Genomic DNA, 12,739 nt, shown 5'->3' with positions numbered 1-12,739 from the left:
AGTGATAAAACCACAGTACATCACTCTTTCCCACTGTTCTCTAGACCTGTTTAGCTCACATATCCCTACCATCAATCCATAAAATCCTGGCCACAAGCAGAAGATCAGGAATAAACAGAATGTGCTGCAGAGGCTAGGGAGGGGAAGGGATGGGGAAAGCAAACAAGCTAGCCTGACTTCAGAACAAGTAAAGCTAAGCAGGAGATACCTTTCATCATGTGCAGAATACCTTTCTCTTCCTACTAAGGACCCAGAACCTGACCCTGTCTACTCTACGCATGGAGGATAAGAACCAAGGGCTTCCATGCAAGAAGGTGCAACCTTTTTTCTAAGCAAACTTCAGCCTCAATAACCAAACCTTAAGCTAGGCGTAATGAATGTGATTATAAATGGTGGCAATAGGAAGGGCAAAAATTGAGCAAGCATTCTACTTTGCATGATAACATAACATTTTACACACACACACACACACACACACACACACAGAGAGAGAGAGAGACAGAGACAGAGACAGAGACAGTAACAGCCAACTAATTCTCTTTGTTTAACCAATAAACAAAAAAACATGTTTACAAAATCTATTTGCATGTAGTATTTGGCAGATAAAATGCAATGCTTATGAGTGAGGGTTTACGTCACACTTCCTCCTACTGGAGGCCTTCTCCTCACATGGACACGGTCCATCACCTTTCAAGGGTGGAGATTCTATAAAAGAAAAGACAAGAGCCAACACTATTGTGTCCTTTCCCTCCATCCCATCCTTGTGACTTAGGCCATAATTTACTTTGCTAGCTAAGCTTTCAGATCTGAGATTTCTTCAATTACAGCAGGGGTCAACTATCTTGGGTGGCCTGAAGGGTCAAGCAAAATGTTGTGGTCATGAAAGGGCACGTCAAGGGATAAGGTCTTATCTGTTACTATGTACTACCTCTTTTAAACACAACATCAGACCAAGAACAGAAGAAAGTGATTCCACCTTTGCCTTCTAACCTGGCTTGAGCAAGGAAAGGATAGCATAAGTATGCCAAATTTCTCTGTGTCTGCTGCAAAGAAGGCCAAAAAACAAAACAAAAAAAAACCCTCTTTAAGAGATGGTGGTCCTTACTTAGCAATTCCTGTTGGAAAGGCAAAAGGGAGGAAAATTGTGATCTTGAGAATATTAAAACCAACCAGTCATGCTAGTAAAGTCATATTTTATAGGACAAAGGACCTTTAAAAAGTGTCTTTTTCTATCTGCTGAAGCAAAATGGAGGGAGAAAGATGAGAAGGAATTCCAAAGCTCTAGTACAACTACTTGGGCACTCTCTCTGCTAACAACAAGAAGAACTTCAAGGGGAGTTGGAACACAACAAGGTCTCATAAGAGTATCTTCATTAAAAGGCAGGCACAGAAAAATGGAGGAAGTTCTTCAGATACCTACTAGCATTATAATCAGGCCTGGGATGCTATTGGGAAGGTGGAATATAAATTCCTATAATAAAGGCTTATTGGTATAAGCAAGAAGTTAAAATGAAAAGTGTGGCATGCATACCTTTCAGACTGGCTTTGTACTAACAGATGAAGATAAATACATCACCAGCAGAACTTTTATTCATCTTGTGGTCTACAAAAGCAGACATACTGTATATTTATCTAGGCAACTGTCCCTGCCTGTACTAGTGGTCATTTCTTTAAGCTTGCTGGTTGATACTTTGTTCTCTTCATTTGCATGGCCAAATGACCCTGGGTTTTTATTTGAGTATTTTATTGTCCCTGGGTTATGTCTCCTTTACATAGCAACCTTGGATTATGATGCCAAGTTTGCACTGTGCTGACTTACTGTTATAAACAATGAACTTGACTTGACATGTGCCTTACAATGAGCAATACTTTAGCAAACAAAATCACACAATGACAGAAACACTGGTCACACATTGACGAAAATAGTAGTCTGTGAGAATTCCATTACCCTGAAAGGTCTACATGATCCATAATGGTGCATTATTCTACACATCCATCCTAAGATGTTGTCACATATCTATTCCCAATTTTTTTTTTCTGTAGAGTTCAGAATTTTAACATTCATTTATTTTCAATCCTTTCCCCTCCTTCACATCTCCATGTCTAGTTTCTCATGCTGGGTTTTATGGCTGTTGTTTTTTTTTTATCTGTAAGGTTTTATAATAATAATAAAAATGTTGCAGCAGTAGTACTATTAGTAGCAATAATTACTAGTATTATTTCTACTCTTGTGACATTTATATCCCACTTTTCTTCCAATGAGATCATGGTTCTTCTCCTTCCTATTTTCTCTTCACAACAATCCTATGAAATAGTTTCGGCTGAGAGAAAGTGACCACCCCAAGGTCACCCCCAGAATATCAAACCTGAGTGGGGATCTAAACCTGGATCTTGCCATTTTTGGCTTAGAATGAACAATCCCTCCTATTACTAAAAACAGGTATTCCCACCCTGAAAGCAACACACTGATAGAAAAAATAAGTGGGCAAGGTAAGGCAGGTCGTGTCAGCAAAGATCTCAGCCATTCTTCAGTTTTATGACACAAGGTAAGCAGGCTGCTATAGGAGAAAAGCTGAGGATGGGCAAAACCAGATTAATTCCCATTCAGATTAGTGTAGCCACTGAAATGTTCAGAAGAACGTTACTTCCTTTTAAGTGTCTAATCCAGATCAAGCACGCTGCATATGCATAATGGAGGTTTAACCTGGGGTGGGTGGGGATGAATCCCAAGACCATTAATGTGCCCCCCCCCCCAGGGGTTAAAAAATAAAATAAAATGTTCTGTCCCAAAAGTCCTCTTTTTGCCATTGGGGGAGGGGCTGTTTTAGGCCCAGGAAAGACAGGCCACTTCATGTTGTTAAAAAAAAAGCATTTTATTTATTTTTTGCAGAGGGTGGATAGAATCATAGAAAGGAGGTTTCTACAGTTTCCTTGGGGGCTAAATGCAACCTCCTAGGCACCAACAGTTGCCCATATCCCTAGTTTACACCTTTCCCTAGCCATTCTGCCCTCCCCAATAAGGGACTAAAATTTATCTCATCTGGTTCAGTTCTAGCAGAGTAACAGTGTGTGTGTGTGGGGGGGGGGGGGGATATGAACTCCAGCAACAGAATTTCTATAGCTATCCATAGCAGATAGCAGTTCTCATGCCCCAACCCTCAAAACATGTTCAAAAGGCCTGTGATATTTCACAGCTCTGTAACTAATCTAAAAATAAATCAACAATTCCACTCCTTCCCAACCATCTTCTAATTTCTCCTCTGTCCTCACCATACACACAACCTGGTCTCTCTCCTTTCACAAAACACTTGAATGGAAATATCCCAGGAGAGCAGCTGTGTTGCTTGGTCGCAACAAAAAGAGACCGGGCACATTTCAAAGACCAGCAAATTTATCATGGCATGAAGCTTGTGTGGACCAGAATGTATTTCATCAGAGGTTTACAACAAAGTGGGCTCTGAATCATGAGACGTTATGCCACAATAAATTCTGTAGTTTTACAGTGCCGCCACAATATTTATTATTTAGAGGAAACATACATACAAGTTTGATAAATACATTATGAAATGTAAGATAACAAAGCAAAATTACACTTTCATTTATGGGGTAAACTATTTCCAATGGCATAACCAGTCTGCTCCCATCTCTATGGCCTCCAGTAAGGTTTTCTCCCTCTCTAGGACAGGCTTCGTCAGCCTATTGCCCTTCAATTATGAACTCCTACAGTCTCCATCATCTCCAGCTGGCATGGCTAATACCATGCTGGCTAGAGATTATGGGAATTGTAATCAAACATTTCTGGAGGTTATACTGAAATCCAAAAAACATCTAGGGGCGGCCATGTTGGCCATATAGAAAACCCAATAACTTCCAAACAATGATACCTTTATCATTGGTATCATAAAGGTATCATTGTTTGGATATTTCTGGAGGTTGCCAGATCAGAGTAGATAGCATTACATCTTATTTTATTTTACTTTCCTGCGTCAAAATAGGAAAAAAATCTGCAACCATGATTCCCTGAAACCGTATCGCAGCACAGATTAGACAGTTGCATCTTCCCCTCATCACCACCACAACAGCAAAAGAATGCCAGCAAAACCATGCTAACAGACCCAGATTGCCTGGAAGAGCTCCATCCTGCTCAGAATCTATTTTCAGGAGTTTTATAACCCACCTCAAAATTCCTCAACCTATCGCCTTTGCCAAATTCTGGTTTAGCTGTTGAGGTTTATAGTTGTCGTCACCACAAACACTCGGCATATTTATAGCTCTTTCGGGCTTAGCTCCAAACCTGTCTCAGCGGGTCCTCCCTAGCACCACTTCAGTCGAAAAATGTTTCTCTCCATTTAGTCAAGATCAGGTTAAGAAGGAGGCACATAGTGAACCCCTAATGTACAACCCAGATTTGCTGTTTCTTTTCAGAAGTGCAGATGACAGCAAAAAGCTCAGCCTTCACTAGCCTTTCCTAAGAAGGGCTGGGAGGGCAGGATTTCAGGCAGGAAAATTATGGGTGCAGAGCCTTCATGACTACAAAGAAAGCTTAGAAGATCTGCATTCCACATGCTTCTAGAAGGTCAGCAGCACTGTGCCAATTAAACACACGGTATAAATGGCAAGGCAAGCAAATGGGAAGAAAATCTACTCTAAGACTGGAATTCTAAATATACTATTTGTAAAGAGAAAAAGCCTACACCAGGATGGACGCATGGAAAGGGAAGGCAATAAGTAGCATTGAGCAACTGTTCAATTTCACACCTCTCTAAAGGGAGAATGTTTTGACAATTTTAAATTCTTAAGCTACAAACAGGAACAGAAAATTGGATGATGAAACTCTAGTTCACATTGAGCCACGAAACTCACTGGTGATCTTAGGTCAGTGACTCTCCCAGCCTTACCTACTTTACAGGGTTAAAATGAGAACAGAGTGGAGAGCAAGAGAAATACACATCCCACCTTGAACTCAACTGAAGAAGGGCAGGATATAGATGTAACAAATTAATACATAATAATATAAGCATGGCACCTTCACAAACAGATCAACTTTTTTCTAAAGTACACATATCTGCCCTACTCCCATTTTAGCTATGGCAGTTGTGTGAGCTAGGTAAGGCTGAGCCAGATTGACTGACCCATGGTTGTGACTAAGAGGATCTGAAAGCAGGACTCCCTTGCCTACGTCAAATACTCTAATCCAGATTTACCTAACCCTTTCTGTTGTGTGCCTTCAAGTCATTTCTGACTTATGGTGACCCTAAAGTGAACTTATCATAGGGTTTTCTTGATAAGATTTGTTAGAGAGGGTTTGCCTTTGGCTGAGAGAGCATGACTTCCCCAAGGTCACTCAGTGGGTTTCCATGGCTCAGTGGGGATTTCAACCCAGGTTTTCAGCATCATAGTCAATATTCAAACCATTAACAGCATGCTGACTCTTCACCAATATATCACCTTCCAAATCGGTTGGTCTGCGACACCATTATGCTGACTAAGCTGGGAGGATGATAGATCTTCAGTCCAACACACCTCGAAGGTCGTCAAGTTAAGCATGGGTTGCTGTAACTGCTATATGTTACACTGACAGAATTGAAAACAGCTTTTAAATTCTAAGTTCTTCCCAGAGTTTTTGCTAGTAATGACAAAGCTTGGACACATTATTTTCCTGGACTTTAATTCCCAGAATCCCTCAGCCAACATGACCAGTGACCATGCTAGTTGAGAGACGGTGAGTGCTGCAGTGCAAAAAGCTTCCTCAAGCTCTGATCCAGAGAACAGGAAAATGGTAAGAATTTTGGTACTATCCTATTTGGTTCCTGGGCGCCTTAACTCTAATTCTATGGGAAGCTGAGAGGATAAGACTCTGTCTCTTCTACCTTATCTTTTCCTGTATTAGGGATGATGCTAGAAGCAAAGGACACAATGGAGGGTTGGAATGAGATTTTAGATTTCTTCTATGTACTTTTAAAGAGGTGGACAACTTTAATCAGAGACAAAGAAGCAGAATGCTTAACCCTTCCCCAGCACGTCACTTTCCCCATGAAATTAACTCCCATCCATGCAACCTGGTTATATTGTTATAGGGTCCTACATGTATTCACAAGGCAAACACAATTCCAAAATGCTGGCAAATTAGAGATTTTAGGGGAAAGGGCCTGAAGGAAAAGAGTTAATAATTCTTTCCCTTTCTTCCCATCTTTCTCTTGCTGGAAATCAGCCCTTCTTCTAGGGCTCTCTTCAGGAAGCAGAAAGGGACACTGCACCTAGTTGGTACATAGTAAGTAGTTTGCCCCTGAGGATGGCTCTATGAAGACAGAGAAATGGTGTCAGAAACACCCTTTCCTCTGAGCTTTCCCTTGCAGAGAAATCAGCAGTGTTTGCAAATGACGGACTTATTAGTCTCTTTGGAGAGGGATATGCGTAGGTAGGAAGCCCCCACAAGCAGGCTCTTGTGGTTTTAATTAATAGCAAGGGAAAAAGCCAAGCTCACATTGCGAGCAATTAATTTGCATCAACAAAAGGAGTAAAGACTCTCCTTTCCTTTCTCCAGTCTTCTGCTTATTATGCAACAGTGAGCTATGCCTTACCTCTGCAGATACATGTTCCCAAATCCCTTCCGTCAAGGTAGTGCAACTTGTGAGAATCAGAGGAGGGCATGCTTAACTTTTTCTGGGATTGTTGCTAGTCCTCTGTGAATATCCCTTTCAATTTTTGCACCCTCAGCAATTTTTAGTCTCTTTTTTATTCTGGTGAAAAGAGAAGCTACAAAAAATTGAAGGATATGGTCAGGAAAGATCCCACAGAATCTTAAACACCCCTGCTCAATACTGCCTTCAAATACACACACCACTACTCTCTGGATGGATGTTATGAGGCAAAATGACCCCACTATGTGCCTCACAGGCATAGTGTTACCCTGAAGCGATACTGAACTGCTTATAAGCAAGGGAGTGAGTAGGCCATGATCGTGGGGGGAAATGCAAAAGCAGCATATGATGCAGCACTGGATTTTCTGAGAATCTCAGCATTTTTATTTTATGAAAAGAGCAAGTTTTTAAATGTAAATTGAGCAAAAGATGGTTCTTGTATTAGCAGGAAAGTCCAAAGCCACTAATACATATTACCCCAGTTTCTACATGTATAAAAAGTAAGTCATATATATTTTTTAAGATTTAAAAGTAATAAGCAGAACTTGGGAAGTATGTTTATGGACTACAACTTGCAAATTCATGCAACCAGCATAAGGAATTCTGGATATTGTAATTTAAAAAGCTGTGTGTTGCAAGCTCAGGTCATAAAGACAAGATATGTTTAACATAGTGCATTGCTGGATTGATGGGGATACGGCCTGTGTGTTCTGGAGAGCTCCTTGTCCCTTTCTCACAATGGTACAGAAACAGTCATGTAAAGCTGAGCCTTATGTAGGCCATTCCACTTTTTTGTCCAGCAGAGAATTGTATATGGTGATATACAGCAATTCTCCAGAATCACAAATATCTTTCCCATCATCTGAAATTTGATCCCTTTAAACTGGAGCATGTGCTTTTCCTGGAAGCTCTAAATGCTTTGGATTTGTGTTTCTATTTAAGTACAATCCTAGCAAATAAAGTTGAGTAATCTTGTTATCTATACAGTACAATGTACAAGCCACAAATGAATTTTATAAATTCACATCAAGAACCCCAAAAGAGGAAGGAATTGTGGCAGTAAAGTCATACATGCTAGAAGGGCTAAGCACTCTCTTTCCTCTCTCTTATTTCTCCATTTCAAGCCATTCCTTCCCAAAGCTGCTTTGCCTCAACAGAAGTGGCATTTACATTTTTATTAAAAACACAGAATAATATAAGAAGTCATTGGTTAGTTTAGCAATACAGCCTAGTACAGATGCAACATCCACCAGAGTAAGTGATTGAGAACAGGAAACAGGATAGCTCACTCTCCTAGCAGAAACAAATTACACTTTCCTCTTTTTTTCTGATTAACTTGTCTCCTCCTTTTCGCGGACTTGGGAGTCCGTGGTCTTGCTCTTCGCAGAAGGGACACGTGGGAAAAGATAAAATGGTGGTGTGTGGCCCTGCACACTCACCGTTATTTTCAACGAGACGCGAATATTTGCAAGTTACCTTTTTCACAGGGGGGTTCAGAACGGATCCGCTGTGAACTGGGAGGGGCTACTGTACTTAATTCTAGTTCAAAACAAATGTAGGGATACTCATAATCCAAGTTTAACATTGACAAGAGATGATGAAGCTAGAGACAAGGAGAAAGAACCCAGAGGAAATGTGCTCCAGAGGAGAGGGAAGTGAGAAAAGGGAGTATGCACACTGGACTTCCCTCTCTCTATTCTCAAATCCTTATTTCTAGCTAACATTACAATATCTACATGAGGCAGCTTTTTAAAAAATGTGCTTATAATATTATTATTACTACTACTACTATTATTGTTGTTGTTATTATTTATATAAATGAGTAGTTGATGATTTGTAAAAAAAATATTTGCAAACACCAAAAAAATAATAAAAAAATGGCCACAGATCAGTGGCAGAATGCGTATTTTACCTGCACATGGTCAATGATTCATATAGTTAGAGAGGGCCTTGTGGGTCATCTTAATGCAAACCCTCACTTGATGCAATAAAGCAAGAGCTAGAGAATCCCCAATGGATGGCTGTTCAGCCACTGTTAAAAGATCTGTGGCAAGAAGAGCTCATCCTCCTTTGTTGTAGTGTGCCTTCAAGTCATTTCCCACTTATGGTGACCCTAAGGAGAACCTATCACAGGGTTTTCTTGGCAAGATTTGTTCAGAGAAGGTTTGCCATCACCTTTTACTGAGGCTGAGAGCATGTGACTTGCCCAAGGTCACCCAGTGGGTTTCATGGCTGAGCTAGGAATCAAACCCTGGTCCTCAGAGTCATATTCCAACACTCAAACAACTACACCCCACTGGCTCTCCATCTTCCATAGTAGAGCTTGGAAAATATACATTTTCAACCCAAAATCTCCCAGCCATCCACTTTAGCTGGGTAATTTTGGGAGCTGTAGCTTAAAAAAAACAAAAATTATTTACCAACGTATTTATTTATTGAATTTATATCCCACCTTTCTCCCAAGATGGGATTCAAGGCAGACCCTAATGCTTCCAAGCTCTGCTCTGCATATTGGTTCCATTGTTACATTGCTCTTACCAGGTTTAGTTTGTTGCATCCTCATTTTAAAAAAATCAGATAATATGTGACACTAATGGCATGTCACTTCCTCATTCCATGTCAGATCCTAGAGATCTGCTGCCGATAATACTTGGACAGATGAGCCTGGTATTAACCCTGGCCTGGCATTATTTACATCCTGCTCTTCAGCAGCAAATTCACATTACAAGCATGTGTATTGTATCCATTTCACTAAAAATTCACAACATCATAAAATAATTTTAAAACTGCAAATGTTAGCAATGTTTTTAAAGCCTATGCCACAAGGAAGGTGCCAAGCAAGTTTCACTAGTATAATCCTAGATAGCAAAGGATTAAAGCAATCAGATGCAATTACACATACTTAAACTTGCTTACTGTTGGGATTAAGTTAATGGTGACTCCTGCACCCAAGGTGGATGTAAACCACTGTAGCTCCAGCTCTGTGAACAATGGTTCTGGCAAGATTCACTGGAATGTTGACCCCCATCCATCAATGACTGAGGAGAAAAGGTTCGTCATCCTCATGATACACATTGAGTGGGAGGACTTCCAAGCTAAAGTGGACACTTTAGAGAGCAAGAAGCCTTCAGATGTCTAAAACTTCTAAAACTGGGAAAGAGCAAGGTTTATATGAAAGGACACAAGAAACAAAGTCAGAAAGACATGTAGGTGGATGGATGTTTAAAACCACTGCTGGTTTAAGTGTTCTTGATATTATATAGCTGATCAGCTGGCTCTGTGGGCAGGCTAGGTTATAAGCAGAATTATGTTAGAAGACTTGTCAATTACATGCCAAGTATATTCTGCATTTCTTATCCTTAAGTAAATGTAAACCAAATGTACATATACATGCATATTTTGAAAAATGCATTCCATTAGCCATGGCTGGGACAAGCAGATCCACCAAAACCCTTGCACTGAGGGGGCCTAAGAAGACAGCATGAGAAGAGAAGCCAGCACAGAATGCTTGAACCTCAAAATAGACAGTCAGATGAGTTGAAATTATTGAATTATATTAAGTATGAATGGGGAAAGGGGAGTGCCAAATGTTTAACAGTGACCAATGAGAATAGGCTCAAAGGTAAGACCAGATTGACTTCTCAAAGAGCAACTGGGTAGAATACTGTCTCCATACTTTTCCTTCTGTCCCTTGAATGAAACACAAGAAGCTGCCTCATCAGAAGTCAAACTGGTACTCCATTTAACCAAGTATTGTTTACTCTGACTGGCAGCAGCAGGATTTCAGGCAGGGAACCAGTTCTAACTGAACAGGCTAGGATTTGGACATGGCACTTTCTGCATGCAAAGCTGCCTTGATTCCCAATTTTGGGAGAAAGGCAAGTATAAATCAACATAAAAATAAACAAAAAGCATGCATCCTATCACTGAGTTACACGTTTCCCATAAAAGGACTAGCCACACTGAGTCACACACACACACCCCTTTTAGATAAAAGCTGAAAATTGAAGATTTCTCCTCAGAGTCCTTCTAGGAAAAGCTTGAAATACCTCTGAGGAAGATAGACTCGCTTAGAGCCCAGTCCATGTCAGTAGGCTGATAAATCACTTTGAGGTTTCTTCCAAACTTGAAAGGAGCTATCAAAGCACTGATCCAATTTTGTCGATACCTCATTTAAAGTTTAAACTAGACCCCAGAGCAGATTTTCCAATTTCACTGACATAGGAACCACCAGCCACTACCAAAGCCCAGCCAGGAATTACAAAAACCCACTACTACCACCATACAGCTACTAGAAGTTCCTCTTGGTTCCCATCATCTTCCATATCCAGCTTCAGAGATTTTGGCAAGAATTCAGCATTTTCATCCTTATCTTTGTAATTGGGGATGGGGGGTGGAAATGTTTCCCCCTTCTCCAAATGGCTCCTGAAACTGCACTCAGTACTGAATACAACCCTGGTTTATAACAGGAAAAAAATAGATTTATGTAAAGATTAAAATAGATTATTACACCATCTGATTCATACTTTTCAATCTCTGCTCAGAATAACCCTTCTGATATGGGTTTGAGGAACAGATAAAAAGAAAGCACCACAATAATGAAGAAAGAACTGCCAGTTCAGTAATGACAAGAGTTAAAATCTGGTTGGCAGCCGTAAGCAGCTTAGACCTTTGCACTAAAAATACCCAGCCTGGTATTCTTAGACACTGGCATGTTTTTTTCACACAGTTCCCCCAACCTCCATTCCCACTCCTATCATAAACTGTTCCCATTTGTTCAGAGTACCAATGAAAGATAACAATGGTCTGGAGAAACCAGAATGGGCATGCAAGAAATCAGAAAGGATGCAGGAAGGAAAGGGGAGGGGAGTTGTTATTAAAACATTTCACTGCTCACTCATTCTTGGCATACAATTCATCCCTACTTTTCCATTTATAAGGGCTACCAAGAGACAGACATGCTGTGGAAACCAGCAGAAAAAACCCCAAAATCAACTGTAAAGCCAGCTAAAACATGAATTTGTATAGTAACTGACTTTTTCAATTGCTGGAGACACATGCCATTGTTTAGATTTTTCAACTAGAAGGTTGTGTATATTTTGTGTCTCCATGATTCCATTGCAAAAACATTCCAAGACAACAGGCTGAGATGTTAGTAGTGCCTAGCATTCGAAATATGCTTCTGAAGATCCTTGGCTTTAGACTGTTCCTCAGCTTGTTTGAAAAACAAATTTCCTCCATTGTGGCTTGAGAGAAAAAGTACACAAGCAATGTCTGATTAAACTTCAGAAACTATAAAGGAGAAGGGTGAAAATGCCAGAGTTTTCACACGATGAATAAGTGGATAGTGTGAATGTGTACACAGGAGCTTCAATACCTTTTTCATAGTTATGGTTCCCTGAGCTCTGCTTCAACACACCTAAACAAAACTTTCAGTCATCTCCTTTCTTTCAATATTCCTTTCCCTCCAATGCTTGCTGGAAAATGACATCTACTTTGAAAATTAGCCAGGATCCTAGAAGCAGAATGAATTATGGAAATCAAGCAAACACCACATTACATAATTTTATCAATTATTCCATCTTAAGTCAGATTCTAGACTGGCATGAAGATAAGGGTGCATATGATCCTGAATTTAAGCAAATGACAGGCCAGGTGTAACATCTAAAGTAGTTTTGAACAGCCATTCTTGTGTGATAATACTAAGGGTACAAGACACTGGGCTGAATCCATTAGGAGAGTATTTTGTTGCTTTAGCCTTAACAAGAGAAATCTGCACAGAGTATCCTTCAAAACCTCCATCCTGTAAATCTGGAAAAACACCCAAACCTTACAACTTTTCTATGCTACTTTCCCTTGGTCTTCCAGCACAATGCCAATATCCAGTCAACTATGCAACTCAACAACCTTCTCTCAACTTCTAAAACAATAAGCTGTTCAAGTAGAGACAATACCGTGGAATCATATCCAGCTCATGCTGCTTGTAAAACTATAGAGATTGCAGAAACTGACAATATGCTTTTGCATCTTCTTTTCTATTGCCTTTTGTTTCAATATACAAAGTCGTGTCAACCCGGATGTTGACACAACTCACCTGT

At 40.2% G+C, this 12,739-nt stretch overlaps 1 protein-coding gene across 8 annotated transcripts in view; it reads right to left on the bottom strand.

The window, feature by feature from the left end:
- The window catches only part of HDAC5 (histone deacetylase 5), a 131,800-nt gene that overhangs the window by 81,199 nt on the left and 37,862 nt on the right, over positions 1–12,739 (bottom strand). The window contains exon 1 of one of the 8 annotated variants that reach the window (XM_089531633.1): positions 6,582–6,662. The exons of the other annotated variants lie outside the window; for them this stretch is intronic. Coding sequence (XP_089387759.1) covers positions 6,582–6,651 — 70 coding nt within the window. The 5' untranslated portion in view covers positions 6,652–6,662. Of the gene's footprint in view, positions 1–6,581; positions 6,663–12,739 lie in introns of those variants that run through there. 8 annotated transcript variants of the gene reach the window in all.

Source organism: Sceloporus occidentalis, unplaced genomic scaffold, assembly GCF_023333645.1.
Source record: "Sceloporus occidentalis isolate IW3139 unplaced genomic scaffold, rSceOcc1.0.p SCAF_7, whole genome shotgun sequence".
Lineage (NCBI taxonomy): Eukaryota > Metazoa > Chordata > Lepidosauria > Squamata > Phrynosomatidae > Sceloporus > Sceloporus occidentalis.
Note: the sequence above shows the minus strand (reverse complement) of the source record. Positions and strands in the feature narration are given on the sequence as shown.